The sequence below is a fragment of the Ischnura elegans genome, chromosome 2 (assembly GCF_921293095.1).
Source record: "Ischnura elegans chromosome 2, ioIscEleg1.1, whole genome shotgun sequence".
NCBI classification, from domain to species: domain Eukaryota; kingdom Metazoa; phylum Arthropoda; class Insecta; order Odonata; family Coenagrionidae; genus Ischnura; species Ischnura elegans.
In genome coordinates this window covers 80,052,627-80,079,173 of record NC_060247.1, presented here as the reverse complement: position 1 = coordinate 80,079,173, position 26,547 = coordinate 80,052,627, and the positions used below count along the sequence as shown (strand labels likewise).

General features: G+C 36.4%; 1 protein-coding gene across 2 annotated transcripts in view; it reads right to left on the bottom strand.

Moving 5' to 3' along the window:
• Positions 1-24,480, bottom strand: part of LOC124154046 (putative ATP-dependent RNA helicase DHX57) — a 42,675-nt gene extending 18,195 nt beyond the window's left edge. Inside the window, exons 1-13 of one of the 2 annotated variants that reach the window (XM_046527538.1) lie at positions 24,389-24,480; positions 23,727-24,032; positions 23,483-23,591; positions 21,728-21,903; positions 18,310-19,237; positions 15,192-15,287; positions 14,034-14,243; positions 10,955-11,100; positions 9,949-10,082; positions 8,139-8,417; positions 3,747-3,877; positions 1,054-1,196; positions 285-398 (exon numbers count right to left, since the gene is read on the bottom strand). In XM_046527538.1, the coding sequence (XP_046383494.1) occupies positions 285-398; positions 1,054-1,196; positions 3,747-3,877; positions 8,139-8,417; positions 9,949-10,082; positions 10,955-11,100; positions 14,034-14,243; positions 15,192-15,287; positions 18,310-19,237; positions 21,728-21,903; positions 23,483-23,591; positions 23,727-23,929 (2,669 nt within the window). In that variant the 5' untranslated portion in view covers positions 23,930-24,032; positions 24,389-24,480. Of the gene's footprint in view, positions 1-284; positions 399-1,053; positions 1,197-3,746; positions 3,878-8,138; positions 8,418-9,948; positions 10,083-10,954; positions 11,101-14,033; positions 14,244-15,191; positions 15,288-18,309; positions 19,238-21,727; positions 21,904-23,482; positions 23,592-23,726; positions 24,033-24,161; positions 24,180-24,388 lie in introns of those variants that run through there. The other variant, XM_046527537.1, reaches the window with a different exon arrangement.
• Between the last annotated feature and the right edge of the window lie 2,067 nt (positions 24,481-26,547).

Below are 26,547 nucleotides of genomic sequence, written 5' to 3'. Positions count from 1 at the left end.
AACCGAGCTGCACATGAAAATCAGCCTTGAATCTATGAATAGAATGCAGGAAGGTGCTGGTCAAGTGAAGTTGACCTTATAGCATGAAGGACCATCTAAACAACCGGCATCACATGATTCAAACCATTCCCTAGGGAGATGATGGAAAACTACTACCAAGAAATGCACATAACTAAAAGCATCTTTGAAAGGTTAGGAGCCTGAAAAAACTTTATCAAAAGCAATCACAGATTTAAATATACCAAGACAAGAAAGCATACCCATTATAGGAGGGTGAAACATACCTTTTTTCCTTCATCTTTCCACAGTCAATGACAAAAACACAGTCATCGATTGTAACTGATGTTTCTGCAATATTGGTTGATATGACAATCTTCCTAACTCCAGGCTTGCTTTTCCTGAAAGAGTTTTCATCATTAAGACCATTTTAAAACTCTTTTGACTATTTTTCGGAAATAAAACTAAAATAGAAATCAAGGATGGTTTAAATAATTCTGACATTTTAAATTAAAAATTACAGTTAATTTGCATTATTCAAAGACATATTAAATATAATGATACAAGGGCTTATGATTTTTACATTTGCGCATCCTGACCAACACTGAAGACATCTGCCACCACGCAAGAAGGTTATGATATGTGATAACTGCACACTAAGCAAATAAATGGTCTCAACTACTGTGGTATGTTTCCTGATGATGGCATTTTGAGGGTTATCCAACAGTGCCATGCAAGCTAAATCATTATTTCGAACAGGGAAAGTATTAATTTCCAACAGGCAAACTTAAACATAAGAAAGCATCTTTCTCCAATTGTTAAAAAAATATGCTCATAAATAAATAATTATGAATAAAAAATATACTCTAGGATTAATGACAAATATGTAACTAGGAAAAATTGATCCCATGAAAAAAATAATGAAAAATTTATAAGCAAATATGTATAAACACTAAGATAAAATTAATTTTTCAACAGAGGCAGGAGGTAGCATTATAGGGTGGTATGCTCTCATATTCAAAAAAGAAAATTACAACATCAATTAAAGCAACTTACTGGAAGACTAAGGCTTGCTCTTCATTCGACAAGGCTGAATGAAGAGGTAGAAGAGTGAAATTGCCTTTTCTGGGAGAAAGAACAGGATTGTCACTCAGCAATTCATGCAGTGTTGTTATTTCTGCCATTCCTGGTAAAAACACCTAGGTATAACAAGAAGTTACTCACTTTCAAGAAAGATACAAGCAAAACAATAATGTCATATATAATCATTTTCTTTTAATGGAATTATAATTTAAACACACAGTATTTAACACATCAAGGGTGGAACTTACCATGAAAAAATCATTTACCTTAGCTGGGAGTTGAACACTTACATTCCTAATGCCAATCAGGTATGCTACTTGACCAGTATGGTAGCATACCTGACCGATGATTAAGAGATCTGGGTTCGCATCCTGGTAAGGGGAATTGATTCTTCCATGGCAAATATCACCTACGTACAAATAACTTAGCATACATAACATGACCGAGAATGGATTCAATTGTTTGATGCAGTATCTTTTACCGAGAGAAAACTATTTATTGCACCCATAATAGGTCTCTGAACACCTATTTAGGTAAAGACGTTTCTGAAAAGTAGGTGTAATTATTAAGCTTAAAGTTATAACAATATGCCTGTAAAGTCATCTATTTTTTTATTATGAGCATTTAAAATACGTCTTACCAGCCATCAAGGAAAAACGTAATTCGCACCGCCGCCATCTTGAATGACGTCAGCTCATGCAATAGTGTTGTTCTTAACCACCTTGACCGTGCTCATTATTAAAGTTTACAGTGGAGACATTGTGGTTATTATGCCGTATTTTTCGTGTCGTAGTTATTCCCCGATATGTCGCAGCGTATAGCTACAAGTACTGCATTGTGCCTAAGTGCAGAAATACGACTGGAAATGCTCCAAATAAATATTTTTAAACGGTCACCCAAGACGTAGAACGAAGATTGGTTCGGACACGGCCGTCTTTAAACGGCGGTTTAAAGACGGCCGTGGTTCGAATGAGAAAGTGCCGACGAATGTGAATGAATTAAAAAAAAATGAATTCTATTATTAACGCATTGTTTATAAGATTTGACACAATCCTATACCTACTCATCTTCACCAGTGGAAAGATTTTTCACTTGCTGGCTTTATCCACTTCGAGGGGATCTCTATCCGACACTTTTTGAAAAAATTGTATTCCTCAAGGAGACTAATCCAACCACATAGAGCAACATTTGAGAAGTTTTACTTTAAAAAATAAAATATATATTTTTAAAACATACCTTTCTCGTGTACCTACTATTTGTAACTATCCTTACGAGCAAAAACAGGTTAAATATTTTTTAAGATCTCTCATAGTTTTCATACAAATGTTTTTCTTTCAAAAAGTATTTCAAATACTGTTTTAGATTTCAAAAACGCAAGTCACAGGTATTGTGCATTTCAATTTTGCCCAGCCCTGCTTACATAATACTTACTGAACTGCTCTATAAACTAACTAATAATACTAAACTGCTCTCAGAACTTAACAGAACTAGCTACGCAATCATTGCAAGAAAGGCTGTTAACTTCCACCTCACCGTCCTCCTCAAAAACTCGTGCCTCCACATAATAGATTGTGCTCAGGGCACATACGAGCTCGAACGATACATTCGCTTTGATTGTGCATAATTTGCACGCAACCAATGGCAGTCTAAACATACGTTTAGACTGTGCGAGACTGTGCCAATTGCGTCGTCAGCGTTATCTTCTCGTCCGACCCTAATAAATGGAACTTCATTGTTAAATTTCATAAACACATTTAATATGTATTTTACAAGAGCCGGTGATATTATATTTCCATGGCTATGCATCTTCACTCCCTGGCTTTCATCATGCATGTAGCAATTTCTGTTGCTTACGTAAGTAAACATTGCTGCCTTTGTAATTTTCGGCAAGTTTCCGGTGTCAGCCTTGGTGAAACCAAGTTCCGTGGAGTCTGTTTTTTACGATAAAACCTCCGAAAGATATATAAGAAATAAAACCTCACTTAAAGTCGTTAAATAAACCGAGAAATTTGGTGACAATGCGCAACGCCACTGGATCTCCCACACGATTGCATGAGCTGACGTCACTTTCCGGCTGGCCAATGGAATTACGTTTTAAAGTGGGTGTGTTTTTGGAACTGTTTCGGTCATTTCTTTTGTAAATTCTTAACAAAATATGTGCAATAAGTGCGTTAAAGAGGCCTTTATGACAATTTTACTATATTTTACGATTTTTAGTTAGTATTTGAAGGGATATTAAAATTTTGTCCAGAGACCTATTCATAGTTTAAGCAGTAAATGACTTACAATCAATAAAAATAATAGAGATAAAGACTAAGATAATATAGGTATAAAATTACGGGTCAATTTATCATACGCTACACAGATTGTAAAGGTGATGAAAAATGTCAGCCAATTATGCGGTATAGAGCAATCTACAATAATTTTTTAATACAAAAATGTAAGTGTACATGTTGTAAAAAGTATTTGCTAATATATGTATAATGACTCAAAAAATTTACTTTCCCAGTTTTCATTTATGAATAGGAAAGTATTGAGACCCTTGATACAATTTAAGCACAGGCCATAAAAATCAGCTCAGCCTATTTTATTTGCGCCATATCAGAAGTAGGGTAATATTGATGAAATTTAAATGGAATGAAGAACTGAAAGTAACCATATCTCACCAGTATTGAGCCATCTCTGGGGAATTCGTGTTTACCAGTTGCAATCCAGACAAGCAAAGTTTCTATTAGGTCATAATTTATTTTCTCAGGATCCATCATAACCATAGTTTTACAAGTCTGCTTGCTGTAGTCTGAAAAGATCAATACAGTGAGTTTAACTATGGTAAAATTTTACATTGACCGTGGAAAATGTTTCAACAGAAAATAAATCATTCAATAACCTCCTTTATCAATAAAAGAATAATTGAAAGGGGGGTGATAAAAGTCATTGAAATGGAAAATGACTAAACTAGAACCTGTCCCCAATCAAGTCACCAGATAGGAATTTTAACATATCACACAAAGAGAAAAAATGAAAAGAAATAAATTTATGAATGATAATGTTTCAACCAACTATATAATAACATAATGCTGAGAAAAAAATACTAGAGATGGGTCGAATAGCAGATTTCTCGAACTCGAATATCGAATTCCAATATTAAATCATTGCTCAAATATTCGAATACCTCGAATTTGTAATACCTCGAATACTAAATGATAAATGCGGTAATGTTTGACTCGGGTGCCTATGCAGCAGGAAACACAAGATAATGGGGAGTAAGTTTCATTTCTTTTAAAGGATTCGAACAGGAATTTTGCTGATTAATGGAATATTTTAATTTTATGGAAACGATTGGGCATACAGTTGATTCAACTAGCATCTCTTTCAAATATTCTAAGGGGACACACCACCTCGCGAAAAATGATTGCATGCCGTCTCAGCATTTACACTGCCGCGATGGATTTCTGTCTGACGTATACATTCTTATCTACCAAACGCCATTTCAGCGTTACGCCCATCTGATACTCGGCCTCATCCAACTTCTTATTTTCAACACGTAGCTCGCTTTACCCCAATCCTGCTGTCAAGTGCTAGCGGACAATCTGAGGCGTTTTGCAAAATACACGCGCTTCTCCACCGGATTTTCTTTAATTATTTTCTGTCCAACTTTGGAAGTTCTCACGAGATAAGAAGATGAATTCGAATAGCTATCAGGGAGAAACCAAATATCCTGAGAAAATATCCCTTCGTCTGCGGCTGTAACAATAGAGATTTATAGCACAAGTTATAAATTGTAACTTGATATATGTTTTTGGAAAAAAATACTGCATCAACTTCCAAGAAGCCCTGCTGCTCATATCGAGTCTCGCCAGAATGCTAAGTCTCCGTCGTATTTTGACATTTATTTTCTCCTGTAAATTGCTTAAATAATGTCAGAAATGCGTCGTGTTTGGTTTGATTTTTTAAATTACACGCACATTACCAATATTTCAATCCAATAAAGGTGTAATATCAATTGCCGAAAGTCATTGTTAGACATCTTCTGGGCTAATAGGTGATTCATGCAGCAGTTGACCCCCAGAAACTGGGAACTTAGAAGCAGGTAGGCTGAAAAAGGTCAGTGGGTGAGAAAAGGGGGGTCGCGAAACACGTTTCTATTGTTCTCGTGTAATTTGGCATTTTTTTCGAAGCTGAAGTCTTCGTAATATGATCCCTGCGCAAACTGTGACCTTTTTTTTTATTTCAAAGAAGAGGAAAGCCCCAGAGGGGGGGCTAGTGTAGAATGTAGGGGGATAGCGGATCTTGGGAAATGCGCTAATGTAACTATCCCACGGTACTCATGCAGCAGTTGACCCCCAGAAATGGGGAACTTCGAATCAGGTAGCCAGAAAAAGGTCAGTGGGTGAGAAAAGGGGGGAGGGCGTGAATAACGTTTTTATTTTTCTTGTGTAACTTGATATTTTTTTCGAAGCTAAGGTCTTCGTAATACGATTCCTGCGTGAGCTGGGACCTTCTGTTTGATTTGGGAGAAGGGGAAAGGGTCAGAGTGGGTGAGGCGAGTGCTGAATGGAGGGGGATAGCGGATCGTGGGAAATGCCCTGTTGCTATCCCACGGCACTGAGGTTCTCCTGGTGGGGGAAACCGGGGATTTTCCGATTTTTTCACCCAATCATTTTCGGTTCCCCACGTTGAACCCTTTTCACCGCTCTAATCCACAAATTTAATGTAATTCGTCAACTTGCCTAAAACGGCGCTGCGTGCACTAAACGACTACAGTTTTCTACATTTTTCCGAGTCAACTACCAATGACGTGTGTGCGACAGTGTATGACGTGAAATTCAAAGTATTCAAGGTATTCGAGACTGTACTATTAGCATAACTATTCGAGTTCCCGAATATCGAATACTTTCTAGTATTCGAGGTATTCGAGTATTCGCGGATACTATTCGCACATCTCTAAAAAATACTTTATTTTCATATCATGGCCTTTAATTCCCTGTCTGCGCAACCTTAGCTAAATACTAAATAAAAATAAAGACAAATTCTTAACGGAAACATCCACATGAAAGAAAAACTTTTGGCAACATATCCTTACGCCCCGTTCACACTACCATCATTGTCAACCAGCGTAAAGATGACGTCAGAACCAGCGTGCGTTCACACATACCATGATTGGACACTGGCGACATCTATGAGTGGTAAGGTAAGTCCAAGTGAAAAATGAATTGACAAGAGTGAATAACCAGTTGGAAAGAAATAAAAAATGTGCAGGAAAAAGTTCTTGTGTTGATTGAAATGATTTTCAACGTGTATGCATTTTATGAGCTGCTTATGAATTAAATAATTGCATTCCAGCATCGTCGAGCATTGTTCCTTGCTATATAGAAGTTAATTCAGATTTGTTCATCCAACTAATCATTTCATTGATAGCGTGGTTTGCATTTTTTCTCCTGCTCTATTGAATCTGAATTAAAGTGACTATTAGTAATAATTTGGTTGGTATCAACAACATATACTACTACTTGCCCTTGATTCGGATGTATTTAAAAAATCATTGATGTAGGTGAAGAAAAGAGGACCTAATCGTGAGCCTTACATTTGGTGATTTGGAACATGATCCAATCTGATGCTATACCATAAATTTAAACTATTTTACTTCAATTCAATGGCGGACAATTAACTTGCAGAAATGTGACTTGAATATTGTTGAAATGAAATAAGAGAGAGAACGTGGTATTTTTTGTGATATTTAGTATCACCCGACATTTCTAACTTTATATTCTATAGTTATATCTAACTAGCAGTTAGCCTGATATTTTATATTGGTATGGGAGGAACTTTGGTTCAAGGATGAACATAAGTGATCTTTTTTAAACTGGGACAAAGGACTCATACCAAAACATTAAAATTATTGTGACCATCAGATTTTTATCATGGTAGTTTCGCACATTTAACATTCTAGCAAAATATTTATAGAGATTATTAAATACGTCCGTAATAATACAATACCAGCCAATGGCTAATTCACTAAGAACTATAACATATCGCATTACTAACGTCAAGTTTAAAATTTATTAATATTCAACAAATTACGGAATGAATCTATAGCACTTTCCTTTGAATTAATTCTAACGAATATAGTTCAACAAGCCGGCCGTCTCCTCTTCGAATGCTTTACATTCTGTTTTCTTTCCTCTGATCCCACCTTGTTGCTGCTTCGCCTTCTTCTTTTTCTAACCAGCTTTTAACCAACTTGCGTTCACACACGCATAAACTACCACCAACCGTGGCCGGAAAACGGTGGTCAGAATCCCAACCACGGTTAACGGTAACTTGCGTTCACACCTCGTTTTTGTAACCATGGTCGGGGCTGACCGGCGTAAAAAGAGCGTAGTGTGAAAGGGGCATTAACCTAACAACCAAGAATTACAAGTGAATGAAGGGCATAAGCTTGAATTCACTGAACCCATTCATATTCTGTAGTTATCATCGGAGACTAAAATTGGTCTCATTTTTGAAGCAATTATGAATTAAATATACAACCAATTGATAAGAAGTAATTCAATACACAGTTCAGAGGGGTAGCCAGGAATTTCATTCAGGGCAGGGGGAATTCCAAAATCAGGGGGGGGGGGGGGAAATTTATGAAAAACAGGGTATTAAGTCGACAGTTTTAAACTAAATTTAACACTTTTCATAATCGAAACAACTTCATTTGTCAAAGAAATCTTTTGCGAGCTCATGATTTTTCAATATTTTGTTTAGTTTATGAGGGAAAGAAATATTATAAAATAAATATATAATAAAAGTAATATAAAAGTGTTTTTATATTTCGGGGGGTTCCAGACCCCACGCACCACCCCCTTTGCTACGCTACTGACACAGCTTCATTGCTGCATGAGAAAAATTAATTATTCATACCCGTTGCCTGTTTAACTGAGATCTAGAGCAAAGAAGCCTAAGAAAAATGCCCTAATCTGAAAACTAATATGTGTTCGCAAATATACATTACATTATGCTTAGGCTCGTGATAGAAAGACTGCCTTAAATGTACATAAATGTGTCATTACCTTGATATCTATAGAAAAATTGTGGCACTGTGAGACATTCATCACGAACAGTCTCCTTAGGAACTTTAAAACCATCCTCGGCAATCATTTCACGTTCAAGATCTATACTTTCTAGGGCATCCTTCAAGGATTCCATTGCTGCACCTCCTTTTGCACAGTCTTTTGATAAATTACTTTTAAATTTAAGCGGACGAGCATAAGGAGAATTCTCCTCCATGGCATATCTTGTCATCTCAATGACATCTTCCAGAAAGAATTGCTCCACAGGGAAAGTCCGACCTAAATGAGAAAAAGACAGAAACATTTTAAACACCAATTTCTTTCAGTTGAATAAAACCACACTTCAATAAAATTGAACTTAGGCTTACTCAATACTAAGAGAGAAAGCAGAACTCATGCAAAGACAAATTCAGGCAGAAACAAGTATATAGAAATACGTGCCCTTATTTCAGATATTATGAACTATAAGAAGCATGATAAGGATCAAATGGATCAACTGAATTAGCATTGAGGAAGTCCTACAAAGAGTAGGAGAAAAGAGAAGCCTCATGAAAACCTTAATAAGAAGACAGAAAAGCCTTATAGCCCACATCTTGAGACATGATGGCCTGATGAAGACAATCGTCGAGGGACAAGTGGATGACAAGAAAGAAAAAGGAAGACCTTGAACAAAATATGTGGAACAGGTAAAGAAGGATGTGAAAGGGAAGAAATGCGTAGGTGTGAAAAGATTAGCAGATAGGAGAATTAAGTGGAGAGCTGCATCAAACCAATCTTGTTGGATTGCTGACTAGTGATGATGATGATGAACAATAATTATAACATACTATCATTAACATGGCATGGCTAATTTTGACAATTATTCATGTGAACAATTTATATATATTTATTCTCAAGAGGCCCAAAACAACAAACTAAGTCATTGACATTGAGAGGGGACCGACATTTCACAACTGTATGATCACAAAAGCCCATGCCCTGGTAACTTATAACAGCACTTTATACTAAGGCCGGATAAATAACAGCACTTCACACTAACATCAGTGCATAAATTACTTTTGAAATATCAATTATAGGTTTTATAAACACTTTCTATCTATGATTTAATTCCCAAACTCAGAGCTAGTTAAACTAATTAAACAAAGAGCTCATGTCTTTAAGCAGCTTTTGATGGTAAAACGTTATTGTACTTTTCCACACGATTCGTGTGGAAAAGTACAATAACGTTTTATTATTAAGAATGGATTTTCACAAAGTTAAGCCAGAAACAATCAAGCTTTTGATGGGTTACATGTAGTGATAAATAACTGTCCCAGAATGTATCTTTAGTCTCTTTCCTGTATCAATAACAATGAAAGACAATGGAATGATAAGGCACTATCCTGCAGCAATGCCATAATGAATACAAATAACCTAAGTTTAGGATCACTGAAAAGACGAATTCTGATGAGACCATCATCTCAAAACTGAAAGCAATATGAACAATAAATACATTAAAAACAATTTCTGAAGTTTTATAGAAGAGAATCCAATTCCATGTTTGGGCTTCTTGTGATGACTTAATGCTAAGGAGGTTTGACAATGAGACAACTTGTTGCAGTGTGTTTCTTTGAATTAAGGTGCATGGGAAGGTCTAAGGAATGCCTCTACAGGATAAAGATTATAGTACAACTTCGTAACAGGGAGGGTAATAATACTAAGGAATACTGTACAATGAGTTTAAAACAATACACAAGTATTACAAAAAAATTAAACAGGACTAAAAAACAAACCATAAGTAAACTTCAATACACTTACAACCTTTCTTTACCTGGAATTTCCACAATTGGAATACCATTGAAGTAACTAGAAAACAGGTCAGCATTCATAGTAGCACTCATCAAGATGACTTTCAATTCTGGCCTCTGAGGCAAGAGATCTCGAAGAATCATGAGCAAAAAGTCACTGCAAAAACAGAACAGAGCATAAAACCAATGAACAAAATATTTAGGCTGACAACAAGTTTAATGCTGTTGGATGCACGACATTAAAGGTGTGTCATCGCAGAAAATTTATGTTCTTTGTGATGCATATTGTTTGTCATTTGTTCTTGTATTTTATGATGCCATTTGGGAAGAAAAAATAAATAAAAGCGGAGTAGTGCAGTTTGTTCCTCCCTAAGTAAGTGAGTCAGTTCTTTATCCCATTCTGAAGCCAGTGAAGGGCTGTTTAGGAGGGTTTTCAGCATAAAAAAATAACGATAAATACATACCCTAAATTCTCGAGTAAAATGTTACATTTTGTAATGTATTCATGTAAACGAGTTATACATATTTTCTTTTTTTGCAAAATTTTCTTTATTATTTGATGCATGTTGTACTAAGGTAAACAAGCATGTTATTCATAAGAATTATGTACTATATATAGGTAATTCATAAAAATATCTAAAAGAATTCAACCATAAATTAGAGAAATGATGATGTTGCTAACTTAATTCAATGGTTTCAAGAACCTGAATTTCAGTAATCAAGGTTCTGCAAGAGTCCTGCATGTAATATAAGAGGCAGCTTTAATCTTGAAATTTTGGAGGCATCCAAAGAACAGCCAAAGGTTGACCTCTGTTTTATACTTGAGAATTTAGGTTATTTACAAAAATGACAAAGTCTTAGCTGTAATATTACAATACAATGAAGATATTTCCTAATAATCCTAAGTCACATAAGTCTAAAAAACTGGTATTAAAATGTTATTAAAGACTAGATGCACAAGTAAGAATCTTTGGCCCCCTCCATTCCCTGAAATTTCATTTATGAACACTGGTAAATCCAAGCACTTACCTTTCCTCACTCCGTTCATGGACTTCATCCACAAGGACATGCGAAACTCCTTTTAATAAAGGGTCACTCTCCAGCCGCCTTAGAAGTATTCCTGTGGTGCAGAACAAGAGTCGTGTGGCTGATGACATTTTACTCTCCAATCGGATCTGTGATTCAAATACATAAAAGAGTCATGAATACAAAAAAACAATGAAATCACTTTTAAAAAAAATATTATTTGATATTGACAGAACAACAAAAATTAGTAACATAAAATTTTTCCAAAATTAGTTAATTTTCTTTTTTTCTCTTGTATTTCCAATACACTTAAAAACCTGGTACATTTCATCATTAAATTTAGAACTAGATACATTTATAATTTCATTATTAGACAATGAGTTTTGAAGTGTTTCAGCTTTAGAAATTAAAAAAAAAAAAATCATTAAGCCTTTTGAGATGGTGGAGTTCTCGCCTTAGCATGACTGCTGCACTGAGCCCTGAGAGATTCTTCTGTGCCCTTCGTACCAAGCATTTTTGCAGGACGTTCGTTAAGATTGGTGTCACCGATAATAACACACCCTCAGCACCAACCTTTTTCGACCCTTCCTAGCTTGGACCCCCCATTATCTCGGACTCTGAGGGTAGTTGGGCTCCCTCCTTTCGGGGTTTATAACCCTACCAGCAGTATTGGTTCTTGGTCAATCACGCTTTGTTTATATGAATTAGCTATATGGATAATTGTAGTTTGAACGTAAGTTGATGACTTTGAATTGAATTCCTTGTTTTATTCTGAGAATTGCCAAATTTTTAAGAAAACTCTACCGTCAATATTAACGCATTTAATGCAGCAACAATTTCCATGTTGACAATTGTACTGAAATCGAGATATAAGTTAATATTTATCGTAGAATTTTGTTTAAAAATTGTAAACACTGCTCAAAAGACAATTTAATTCTTATTTTATATTTTTTGGGAAAGGAAGAAACATTTATTTTGCAAAATGAATGGATAAACAATTGTATGACCGCGGTCCCTTACTGCTAACATAAGAGGGGTGATATAAGACAAGGGGTCCAGGTACCTGCTCCCGGATTTTAAGGGTAACACCTAAGCCCCACAGTGTTAGGTCCCGACACAAAGGCATCGCACACCCGCAACCGTCATAAAAGGGGGAGAGCTAGGAAACAAATGAAGGTATTCACCATTCGTTCACCTGCGTAGGAAAATCTCCGACAAAAATTTGCGGCTTTCATCTCCCGGGTCAAGAAATGTCCAGATGCATATTTTCGTCTTTAGTAGGAAAAAGGTTAACATTCAATACTAGAACCCCAGGACCTTAGGTCATACCTAGAACTCCAGCCCCTGTCATGTAGACCATTAGTATGTTTTTCCACAGTTTTCAAAACTTTGAAAGACTTTGAGACTTTTTTTTTACCACTAGTTTTTTACATGACGCGACCCGGGTTTCCATGAGTAATCATCATCTTCAGGCGTAAATTATGATGTATGTATTAATCTTATTATTAATTCTTCGTTAAAACTTTTGCGGGTGCTCGTCATTATGATAAAAACTTTTGGGCTATGTCGCCGCGTCAATGCTACATAGCATTCACGCAGCGACATAGCCCAAAAGTTTTTAATCATAATCTTATTATTGTTACCTAGTTACCTAACAGAGGAAGAGATGACTTTTAAAACAGATGCCAGAATAAGGGAAAAGGATGGGTAAAGGTATTTGTTTATTAGATTGCTGTCCTGACTTTCAACAATTTTTAAAATTTCCAACTGCTCTCTTGAGTCTAATTCACGGCGGTCATTGCATTATTTTAAAATATTCATTTTAAATTGTTCCTTTGGCAGTTGCATATTAAGGGTTTAGGAAAATTACTTTATGATCTTTGTTATTTTTGTAAGCACTTAAACGTTCTTTCTTCCTGACTTCGAAGTTTCTTCCTGTCTGCCCCACATAGACACCATTGCAATCACTGCATTTCTACGAATACACTCCACATCTGTCTCATTGGTCTATCGGATCCTTACATTTTACAAGCAGTCTTCTCAGAGTGGCATTAGGTTTAAAAGCCATGCGGATTTGTCTCTAGGTAAATGATAAGCCATTTTCATAGAAAGTGCATCGAGGTATGCCACTGTGCACTACTGCTTCTTTTTATTCTCGTCGGCCGAAAAAATTTGGTCAATAGCCAATATTCTTTGTTTTTAATAGACAAGTTGATATTATAATGGAATACCACACAGTGTGGAATGAGTTATGAACATGAACAATAAAGTTACATGACACATTTAAAGCTTCAGATGCCTTAGGGCTATATTTATTATTCAAAATCAAATCCCTCCTTGATCAACGTTAAATCTAAGCATTTAATGGCAGAGCCTTTCCTCTAAACCATATGATATTAATACCCAATCAGTGCACTTCACACACATACAAGATATGAGCTATTCCAAAACACAGCATCATTGAAACAATTAAAGTGAAACCTCTGTTCACAGACACCTCTGACAGAATTCAATATTCCGGCGAAAGGATGCGTAATTGTAAAAGAATCGAACCTTTATAGAATATAGAAGAGTGGAAACTGTGAAACCAGTACAACAATCTGCATGTGGGGAATAAATGATATGGTGTCCTGGAATGCATTCTTGGAAATGCTAATCCAATATTTTGGAGCACCTTGTCCAGATGAGCGTAGGATTCTCAAGGCAGCGGTTGCCTATGATTGGCACACAGCAGTCTCTAGGTAACTCGTAGAGTGGGAATATATACATATATTGTCCACTGCTCTTTACGAAAGGTACACAAGGATAAGGGCAAATAATTTTCCTGTCTAAGGAAATTTTTTATTAAAAAAGCACGTGAAATTGCAGTGGTTGGCTGAAATTCTAATAGATTAATATTTGCGTGGTGAAATAAACTTAAAATGAGGCTTTGTATGGGCTACCTCCAACTTAAGGACACCTCCCACTTACGGATACATTTTCCAGGACTGTCAGTGAGAGGTTTCACTGTACCTTCAGAAAAAGGTATGAATTAAACGATTAAAAAAAAAAAACAATTAAAAAATTTCAGCATAACAAATACCTGATAACCAATTGTGTTTCCTATCCTCTCCACTCTCTCCTCTGCTACTCTCTCAGCAACTCCAATTGCTGATATCCTTCGTGGTTGGGTGCAGACTATCTCTCGATGTTCACACCTATTCCATCCCTTACTTCCCAACCACTCATCCAGTAGGAACTGAGGAACCTGAGTACTCTTGCCACAACCAGTCATTCCACTGATCACCACAACCTAGGAATACGACATGGCATTATTAAAATTAGTAGGACCACCATCTTCACTGATTCGGAAAAGGGGGCTTACATTAATTTAAAATAATGGATGTAGTTTGATCTTTTGAACAATTAACTTTTTTTAAAACGTACCAGGGCATAAAACTATACATCAATTAGACATTGGGAACTAAGGTTTACTAATGCCCCACTAAGGTTAATTCTAAGTGGGCCACATAATTTTTTTATCAGGCCCAATAAGCAGGGTCTATAGTTTAGGAAAGGAAAAGGGAATACATAATAAAATCCCACTCAGAATAGCAAGGAACAACCCCAAGGATTTGATAGGGGTAACAAGGGATACCTCATCGTGCTGTTAATATTGGGTCATGTGATAACTTCAGGGAACAAGATTTTTGGTTATTTCAATTATGGTGATCCACCTGAGGGGAAGATACAAATTGGAAATTTAAATATTAAGCCTTATGAAACCCCATTGTTACATTGTCTCAAGGACAGAAATTAAGTCTCCCGGAACTTTTTTCCCTTCATTCTGTGTGTTTGAATGCTGAGATGGAATAGAAACAAGGAGGTATTGAAATAATAGGCATGAAGATTCTCCAATGGTCAAAATATTTTTGCAAGAGTGGAGAGAGGACAATTTTCTGATGGCATTTCTGCAGCACTAGCTCCTAATTGAGGAACCTGGTGTTTACTCTTTTGGGACACAACAGATCACTATCCCAGAAATTAGCATAAATTTTTATCTCTACAAACAAGAGTCAACAATATGAATGTCTAAGGCTGAAATTTGTCACCCACTGACAGTTCTAGGTAGAACATATTTTAAGGGCACTGATGCAATTAAGCTACCTCAGAAGGATGATAAAAGGCATAAGTACAAATCCATGCACTAAGCTCAGAATCTAAGAAGTATAAGGCAAGATCTCAAAACCTGACCACTCACCTGATTATCAGAAATGGTTTTCAAAATGTCTTTTTTCATTTGCCAAGCTGGGAGAGATTTTCGAGCTCTTATCATACGCTGGTATTCAGCTGAATCCTTTGAAAAAAATAATATTCAGATTTTAAGCAACCACATTCTCAATATTGGTCAAAAGATAGAACATAGATATGTCTGGTATGAAAAAATACACAATAAGGAACAGCTCAAATACCACGTGTCCTGTCTCAACTACTACAATCAAGCTGATTTGAATCTTTAAATACGTACATTCCAAAAATACTTTGAAAAACAAATCAAGGGTTTAAAAATACAGACTTTTGAATTCATATTTTGAACATTAATTCCATTTAAGAGAAGCATCAGGGTAACAAATACTTCATTTAACCTACCATCAGTTGGTCTAAGATGTTTCTCTCACACCAAATTTAAATTTGTGGTCACATTATTATTGTGAAATGGGATCATTTTCCTTTCCATCTAGCCTTTATTTCATTTAATAACCTTCTACCATACACGGTATTAAAGAACCTCCTGTAGTTTTGCAAAAATATGCCTGAATATATCAGCTACAAAGTGAGAGACTTTTTCTCATCGTGCGACCACTAATATTTTAAATAAAGAGATGGGTCTGTTCCGGTTCCCGATTCTCAGTTCTGCCAGTTCTTGGCCGGTGGAACCGGTATTGAGAACCAATCACATATATTTGGTACCTTGGAACCGGCTCGGAACCGCCGCAAAGATTTGAATTCGTTGCCCAAATGCCCATAGGCCACAATGGTCTGCAGCGTATTCAAGGCCAAAAAGTGAAAAAAAAAAAAAGATTTAAAAACGCAAATATTACTTTCTGATTGCTTGGCGTCCATATTATTTTCTTTTGAGAGTTGCTGGCTAACACGCACATTTAATGGTTCGTCAGTTGGTCACTCTCGCCAAAATTGTGGCATTTCCGCAGCCACTTCCAAATGAGCCGACTTTTTGCCTGCCACCATCCACGGCATGGCACCATTCTTTCAACAAACCATTGATCTTTATGGATCTCTTCCAACAAGTCGAAAAGAGGCACCGTTGACGGCATGGTGCTCATTCCACTCCGGCCCGGCGATTGGCCATCTATGGCATGAAATACATTCAATACTACATTGAGATCGCTTTCATACAGAACGACTTTTTGCCGGCCGCCCGTCCCGTGAAATTCAGGTGGCTTTCAGATGAGACGACTCTCTGCAACGCCGTGTGCCGTGCCGTGAATGGTGGCCAGCAGAAAATCGTTTTGTGTGAAAGTGGCCTTACGATTATTTCATGTACATATACAGTAATTCTTTGACATACGAGCAAGATACGTTCCGAGAACTTGTTCTTAAGTTAATAAACCTATGCAAGGCATCGAAAAGTGTTGTTATCCTGCAGAATGCAACACTGCATTACGATTTGGAGTTAGCTCACAGACAATCAGTTTATCTATGGTGTCGCTGTACCGGCGTGTTGAGCAGTTTATTATCACGGTTATAAGAACTGTGACAAAGAAGCATGCTAATCAGTTGTCAATTTAAAAATTTTAGCTACATCGCAGAATACAGAATATATTTAGAACTGACTTACAAGTCACTACAAATTAACGGATGATGTTGTGAGATGTTAGGGGAGTTTCACTATTGATCCATTAGCATGGCCCTTCAAAATCAACAATGACCACTACTGTTTTCAGTGAACGCCTGATCAGTACTGCAGGCAATATTTCTGCCAAAATAAGAACAGATTAGACCCAGATAGGGTAAAAATATTGAATTTATAAAATCAAAACCTGGAGAAAAAAACCCTGCCTGACAGGTGTAATGTGACATATTGTTCGACCATGCATTCTTTAACAACATGTTATTTAAACTTTTTAGCTTGGCAAATAAAATTATGGAGATGATCTTAAGTATTTTTTACAGAGTTTTCCGGCTAATTTACATCTTTAGTTAAATTATTTTCATTCATTTCTTGTGGTTGCTCATTTAAATTTGCCATTAATTCAGATAATAAGAGTTCGTCCTTGGAACCGAGTATCGAGAACCGAGTATTCAGAAACGAGAACGGATGGGGGAGAACCAAACCATTACAGGGAACCGAAAAAATTTAAGAACCGACTCATCCTTAGTTCAATGAAATCTCATTCTACATTCATATTAAAAAGTCTGCAAGATGTTGAACTTCACTCTCCCGCATTAATGCAAATTAATTTTTGCTCGGTAAGCTGACAGAAGAGCCCACCCCATACTGAGCAACATGAATATAAATTTAAGTATACCGGGACTAGCCACGGTGATAACTTTACAGAGTCACCTACAATGCACAAATTGTGCAAAAAATCTGCAGAGAAAAAATCATTCGCCTTATCTGGGATTCAAACCCAGATCACCTGATTTCCACTCAAGTACAGTAGCCAGTTAAGCTACCGTGGCATCATTCTACTCAGTGGAAATTTGAGGACTATGCCGGACAAGATGGTATGGACTGCTGAGCATATAATATACACCTCAGTAACTTAACTGGCTGAAGTACTCAACCGGAAATCGCAAGATCCGGGTTCGGATCCCAGTAACGGCAAATGATTTTTTCTCTGAGGATTTTTTGCACAATTGATGAATATAAATTTCATACAGGAAAAGATAAAATCAGAGCCTTGGATTCATAGACAAAATTGTTGAAGCTTTTCAATAATTGAAGGCAAGGTAAACACATGTTGGGATTTATAAGAAACATTTGTTCATTATGATGTGTAAAGATTCACACAATAGTTTATACAGGTTACAGCAAGCCAGAAGGGGCATTTTATGAAACCGAAATGGTTGAAAAATACTTTCGGCAATGCAATTTTTGTAACCTAGAAGGCAAGTGACACTGAGTCTGACAAAAAGTTATAAATGAGCAGGTCAACCAAAATTAATTATACTCAATAGGTAATGAAAAGAGGGGTATACAGTGTGTGTAATAAATAAAGTTTAGTAGTGCACGATCATAGCTACATTGATGAGACCAAAATTTAAATGCTTGAAAGAACAGTTTATTGAAAGAAAGATGTAGACAAGAATGAAGGAGAAGAGGAGAGAAATGCGGTATTTAAAAAGGTATATACCTGTTTGTCCATGAACTTCTGGCGAATCTTATCATCTTCTCTACTTATCTCTCGATCTGTAAGTTCAGGTCTCTGCTCTCTCTTACCACCTTGACCTGTCTTTTCTTTCACCTCTGGAGCATCTACAATCACCTCACTTTCCTCTCCAACCTCACTTGGGACCCATATTAGGGGCCTGCCCTCATCAAAGTCCACCCTTTCATTCTCCATTGCATCACGTACTGTGTGTTCACTGCTTACGAGCAGCTCCGTAAGAGTGTAAATGGCAGCAGTCCCATGATCTTGGGCAATCATCCGTGCTTCATTGAGCAAACGTTTTGTTATTCGAAGGCACGACTCTTTTGGAAAAACTGGATTCTTGGTAGAGATGCATACCACAGCCGGTTCAAGAGGATACATACAACCAGTCGGGAATCTAATTTCTAGTTCAAAAGTCCTCATTTCTTCCTCATCAGGTCGCAGGTGCCTATCATCTGGAACTTTGGCTACTGAATTGGGGTTTTCATGGGAGTATTTACAATCGTAAGTATATTTACATTGGCCCTTCAAAAAATATCGACAAGTTTCTTTCTTCTTTTTGGCAGTCTTTTTGTTGTCCACCGGTTCTATCACAGCACTATTTGTTTTCAAAAGATAATCTAAATTTAATTTTATAACCCACACTTGGTTCGGAATCCTCTCAACAAAGGCACTTTCATAGATGGATGATAAAACATCTTTCTCCTCATCTCTAAGGCAACTAACTGTCAACTCATCACTTTCACTCACTTCACATTTATTCCAATTTTGGCTTTCTTCTTCCGTTTGTATATTGTCAAATTTTAAACCTAGCTGAAAATATTGAGATAGCAAAAGCTCAAGTGATTTTCCCACATCCCCATTCATTAAATCCAGGGATTCTAAACAGTGTGACTTGTGGAAACCATAGCTGGAAAAAATTAGGAAATTATCAACTATTATAATCTCTTAATAATAGAAGTTACCAATGATACCTGAGAAATATTTAACCAGTTATAAGAGAATTCTCCTGATACACTTAGGCAAATGTATTAACTAAAACTGACGTAGAAATCTAATGAAGGATGGATAAGAGACTTCAAATGCAATACTCTTAGATGAGTAATGAATGCTCATGCTATGAATACATTCAAGTAAGGAGATCAAGAGATAGTTTACTGAATTCATGGATCTCTCCATTTTCCAGGTTTTCACGGTGTTGGTCACCATGAATTGGAGACAGCTTCACCAGGATTCCATCAGGCATCTTCAGGCTGAAGTGTTTGGTGGAATCCTGGAAAAACTGTCGTCAACCTCTGACAATCAATTTGGAAAAAAACCCAGATGATGGACAGATCCACAAATTTTAAAAAAGCCACGGAAGACTACGAGCTAACATTGTTGACTGAATATTTATGATAAATAAATTTTTGGCCTAGTTTCAAAAATTGCTAACTAAGCCTAAAAAGAGTGAAACATTGGTCTAAATAATGCTGAATATTGATGATCCATCCAAATTAATTAAAATAATTCGGACGATGAAGGGAAAGATGAACTGCGACAAAAGAGTCATCATTCAGCCACTCTCGAATATGTTTAAACTGAAAAATACGAAAGTTATTGCCCGCTTTTCATGAGTTTGTGGTGCTATTAGAGTTTTGGTATAGGAACTCATTCATGGAGAGCTACTAATTGAGGGAAGAAATGCTCACGTGAGTATGAATAAAAACAAACCGCACAATGCCACGGCGAAGTTAAGAGCAGTGACCTACTTGGTAGGAGTGTGTGAGATCATCAACTTAATCTACTTCAGGGTTAACATCTTCAATTTATCAATGAATAACTCGAGAAATAGGTAATAGATCTAAAAATGGAAAATAAGAAGTTCCTAAATTTTTCAAACTTAACCACAATTAACACTAAAAATTATACAGTGAAACCACGTTAAAGTGAGCACGGGCTATTGCGAGACCCCTGCCATTACGAGAGATAGCCAAAGCACCGTCAATTGACCCTATGATTGCCATGTAAAAAAAAGCTAAATCCATTTTTAAGAGTACTCAGGTAAAGCAACAATAGGGTGGTTTCCTATTATTTTTTTATTGCCTAAATCGAAAGATTACTACTCCTGGAGTACGTATTTCATGCTTTTAGATTTTTAAATGACAATATCTATTTTTCGCAATTAATTGAAAAGTGAAAAATTTCAAGCGCGCGAAAACGCGACGCGTAAGTAGGAATGATGGGAAATCTCTCCGTACGTCGTATTTCTGGTTCCCCCTCCGCCCGGTGAGGTGACCTTGAGGCGAGGCTTAGCGCTGATACGTCGCAGGCTGCCAGCGGGTAGCCTAGTACCCTGCTGGCTGGTAGCGCTTGGCTTAAAAAGGTTTATTAATACCTTATCAAACGAGGAAAACTTTCCGACCTTAGCCAGTTTTAATAAGTGATTATTAAGACATGTTTCCCTGAGCTCTGCGCCTCATGCATGCATTGGTAACCTCAGACGATGTATAACTCCTATCTTCTCCAATAGAAACTAGGTCCCTGTGACGTCACGTGAGGTGGCATCGCATGGGCGCCAATCTGGCCCTTTTCAAATGAGGATAAAAATGGACCATTGCCATTCGTCTAAACCGGCATTTATAAAACGAAATAAATTGTATATTATGAATACACTAATGGTGGGTAACGAATCGCAATTATTGCCTTTTGTTTTCTTTGATGAAGGAAACTACCCTATTTGCTAAAGGGAGAATTTATTTGAGCACCGTGGGGTCTCGTTTTATCGAGGTTGCACTGTATTATGCACAAAATTACATATAAAATTGAACAAAGACATCAACAAAAGAGTACACCTAATTAGGTAAAAATGACAAGTTATTTACGAATTTAAAGAGAAAACATACACAAACATAAAGAGGCTGTTTGAATGGGAATTTTAGAGAAGAGCTGCAATTACAAAAGTTACAGCCAATACTGGGATTGTTGAACACCATTGCTCATGACATCTTTATAAAGAAAATTTCAAATAAAAGCTCTAAATAAACAACCCTGAGATGAGAAGTAAAAAAATTTGAAATTCAAAATGGGGGGAAACCCATATACATATATATCGAGAATTCATGAAAATGCGCCAAATTTTTAACCACGTTATTGGAAAGCCTCAACTCCTTAGAAAAAATATTTCTGGCACCTTCCAAATAAAAAGTTTAGGTTTGGCATCCCTAGAGAAAAGAAGAAAGAGCCAAAGCTTACGAAGTCCACATAAGCAACTGTCCAAAAATATTTGGCCCTTCTCTTTGGACACATTGGTCCTGAAGAAGATATAGTTAAAATGATAGCGTGTAAAAACATAAAGCTATCCATATGAGGATTTGCGGGTAAAGGACAAGAAGCTAAAAAAATGTAAAAATCCACTTACCTTAACAACTTCTTCAGAGCAAAGGCATTTACTTTTTCTTCTAAGTCCACAACTCTTCTCTTTTGTGAATAATCTATCACTCCTTGCACAATCAGGTTACCATTTGTCACCCAGTATTGATGGCTGAGATTTTCCCTTTTGTCTTTATAAGATGAAATTTCATTCAATTTAAAATCCTGAAAATTTTGGGAAGCATTTAATTATTTACAATCTTAAAAATATAACATAAATATAATCACAACCAACAAATTAGATATAAAGGAAAGCTAACAAAATATAATCTATAGACCATAAATTCACCACCAGGTTTAAACCTAATACAATAGATTCAGGGTAAAAAATGTTAAGCCTAATCGCCATCGGACTTATTCAACTAAAATGCATGAAGGTAAGGACTTTGATCCAGATATTTGATTTCTGCACATTTTCAAGAAACCTAGCAGACTGAAATAAAAGGTCACAGAAATAGGTTTTTGCTCCTTCATTCATGGGCTTCATTTGACTTAAAATCACAAATCAGCATTGTAAGCACCTTTAATTAATGACATTAAGAATTAATATCATGCAAGCAGATTGGCAGGTAAGTTATGACAATACTTAACTTTTTGATACCACAAGAAAAATTAACACAAGTACTTCATGCAATGAAGTATTTTTATAACTTTTAAAACACTCCCAAAATTTTTGTATTAGTTTATGCTACTGTGCCAGACAACTTCAGGTACCAGTTAATGAAAATGCCTGCCAATGCACTTTGTTTTCACCTACCCATTTTCACAAGGGTTAACAGAGATTAAGGAGTCCAAACAAGAGATGTTGAATAAGTGACAGCAATAATTTCAGAATGCATCTCCAAATGAAAGAACTAAGAAATATATGTCTCTGAGACTTGGTGGATGTGCCACTGTAAATTTCAACTGTTTAACGACACCTGATATTTCCAAGAGGTTATGCTTAAATAAAATAATGATTCAATTTAACAATTTAATATAATATTATATATAATATATTGACTAAATAGGTGAAAGAACAAATGAAAAAGATGTAACGTATATCTTGATAAGTGACTGTTCAATTAATAATTGTTGCAATATGTGTTGATCATTTAGCATGCCAGTACCCCCACAATATACATTCCCCAACTCCAACTAATTTACACCTCTTTATTCTTCTTCTCCTTCCATTTTTTAGGTGTAAAATTGTTGTATACAGACCACCACAGGCCAACAGATTGCTTCAACTCAAAATTTTCTGGCATACAAAGTTCCTTGCTAGGTGAATTGAGCAATCATGGGAGACTTTAACACCCATCTGTAACGTCAAATATGTGAACAGGGGAGGGAAACCTTATAAAATCACCCACAGTAAGAGACTTTTCAGGTAATAATGACAGGTCAGATGAGTCTACGAGGCAAAACATGTACTAGGCAGGGATGCTACTTCAGGTCTTGGCCCAGAGGCTCTGAAGGAAGAGCCGAGCAGGATGAAATAACTGAAATCCATGCTATTTATAGACCAAAGACTTAACTATTTCTATTGGTTCAATTGCAAAATTGTCGGGTAAGAAATGAGCTCATAAACATTTTCTCCATCCACAATCACAGCGTTCACACAATTCTCTCAGTATGGGTTATGCAAGGTTCAAATGACAAAATGCGAACCATACACCTGTAATATGGAGTTTGATATACAATACACTGCCAAACATCTAACTCAAGGCTTCATAAATTCTTAGAAAAATAGCCTCATACTTACCTCACCATGGATTTCCTTCAATGTATCTAAAATGGCTAACTCCTTTTCCTTGGATAGATACAGTTTTTGCAATTCTACTTTGAAATGGGATGAGGCATTCTTGGGCTCACTGAAAATAATTTCATTGGTAGCATTAATACTGACTGGCACAAAAAATTGAGTTCAAACCATAACTCTATTAAAGGAAAGTCTACTCGAAATTAATGCAAATTATGTTCTCCCAAGATACTTCTTCATATATTACCTCACAAAATCATTTTTTGGTTTAGCAGAAACAACGCTGTCTTCGAGAGCACCATTTGACATTGCACGGCTTTCAGCTTTTTTACTCCATCCACTCTGAACCATTACCCCTAACCCTTTCGACGAGCTTTTCGGACCATTTCTGCTACTCGAACTTCTACTTTTGTCCGCACTTTTTTTGGAACCACCATTCCTTCCACTCATGATCACTGATACAGTAGGTACTAATGAAAATAGGCTAACACCAACTAGTAAAAACCATAGTCACCACGGTATTCCAATAATTAACATACACACATGGGCACACCTGAAACGAAAAAAACATAATTTACAAGGGTAGGTTTCTACAACTTCGATAGAGACACTTATTTCTCAAACAAATCTCTACATATAAGGTATTGATTAAATGAAATATTGCTTTCCAGTCTGCACTTACACAGCAGATTGAACGCATTTATCAAGATAAAAATAATGATTTATCAACAGCTATGCAGGTATTTCAATAATAAGCGATTTTTTGATAGATTTTCACGGGTGTAACATCATCTGATGAAACAAAATGCAAAATTGATAGCGTTAATAGGCCTGTTTACGTGCTGTCACAGAGAACTCACACACTGTTTCAAACGCACAATAATAAACGTTAGAAAATATTTCACTTACAGCATAAATACGTCAAAACCACAAGAAAGAGTAGAAATTTACAGCCAAAGTATCAATACCAATCATACATGATCTCAATTCTTTACATTCCATAGAATTAAGTGAGCTCCAAAATTGAACACAAATCGATTAATCGCAAAACGGCGAACTGAACTATCAGTACAACCAACGCAACAAATTCATCCCATTTTTTTCTCGAAGTTCGCAAGTACACTAACTACATTGTACTAATAACTATGGTACGATTGCGAATTTTGATAATTAAAAAGAATTTAAAGTAAGATAAAATGCAAAAAATGAGAGGGAAAATTCGCTGAGTAGACCTCATGCGAAAATTGTGACGATTGTGATTCCAACTTGATGCTGCCACACACACAGTTTTGAAGAATAATCCGAGTCCGCAACGGCGAATCGGCGGTAAAGGCGCATTTATGACTGATGATAAATATTTTTAGCCTTATTTGTAAAATGGTAAACGAAATTACTTTTTTTAAAAGCTGCAATCGAGTGGAAAGGAACATTATTTAACATTTTGAGGGGGGAATGCAAGCTCTTGAGGTACACTTGTCGCTGCATTGCGGTCTGCTTGCTTAGGGAACTTGCATATATTTCAGATATAATCAAGGGCCCCAAAATGATATAAAAATATATTTTTGCATATCACGGTGTACGTTTTTTTATTATTATTTTATGACGTGGTTTGCGATATTTAATTCATCAAAGTCCACGAATTTAAGTCAAATTTAAGTGAGAATCGAACACGCCGGATGAAGCGAGCGCACGCAGCGCGGCGAGTTCGTGTGATAGAATATCTTGCTAATAACTCAGAATTACAAGCGGTTTTTTTACGGTGCGCGGAGTCATTCATTGCTCTGGTGTGTATATATTTTTGAATTTTTTGTAAAAAAATTAATCGGATTTAAGGATAAAATTTTCTTTAAAATGACGTATAATTCATTCCCAGTGGCGCAGCGAGGGGGGGGGGGTTAGGGGTTAAACCCCCCCTCCCCCAGAGCTCAGAGAAATTTTTAAGTTTAATCCATTTTACTTAATTGGATTGATATTACTAATAGAATACTGCAAGGATGAATAAAATATCCCTCAGAAAGCCGTAAAACTCACCAGGGGCGCAGCTAGGAATTAAGGCTGGGGGGGGTTTAGGTGCAACTAATACCTACTGGGGTATGGACTACCCACCAGGATAAGCGGTAAGTACAAGATTAAAAAATTGCAGAATTTTAAGATAAACGGTTCAAAATGGTGAGTTTTTCGGTTTTCTGAGGGATATTTTATTGATCCTTACACTATTCTATTAGTAATATCAATCTAATTAAGTTAAATGGATTTAATTAAAAAATTCTCTGAGCTCTGGGGGGGGTTTAACCCCCAAAACCCTCCCCTCGCTGCACCACTGAAACTCACCATTTTGAACCATTTATCTTTAAAATTTACGTCATTTTAAAGAAAATTTTATCCTTAAATCCGATTAATTTTTTTACAAAAAATTCAAAAATGTATACACACCAGAGCAATAACTGACTATGATAATGACTATGAAATAATGACACACCCCGGTATTAGTTGCACCTAAACCCCCCCCCCCCCCCCACCCAGCCTGATTTCCTAGCTGCGCCCCTGTTCATTACTATAGCATGCACTGAAGCCAAGATATAAATTTGCAAAGTACAGCGGCACATCATTTTGACGCCGACAGTAAAAATGTCTTCTTGGCTGACAGTCGAATGTATGAGGAAAAACGTTGCTCTTTATTTTCATATTTCCTCCCTTGATTTTAAACATCATGGAATTTTCTATGTCCTTCCGTAACTGAAATTGAACAAGTGCCATAAGTAATTAGAGTCCATCGTACCCATCGAGAAATAAGTATCTCGAAGTTTTTATTATACGGCGGCCGAATTATAGAAAAATCTCAGGTTCAAACTATTCAGTCGATGAAATATGGAAATATTATTTATATTACAGTTATCTTCGCACTCATAGCACACGGGTTTATCATTCCGTTCATTATACTCTTAATTTTACGCAACGCTCATCCCGACGGACGGCATGTATCGAGGCTTTTCTTTTAATTTCCTCCGGGGGAATGCGGACGAAAATTTTATCTGGGGTGTTTTTCTGGCACAGAGGAACAATGCACT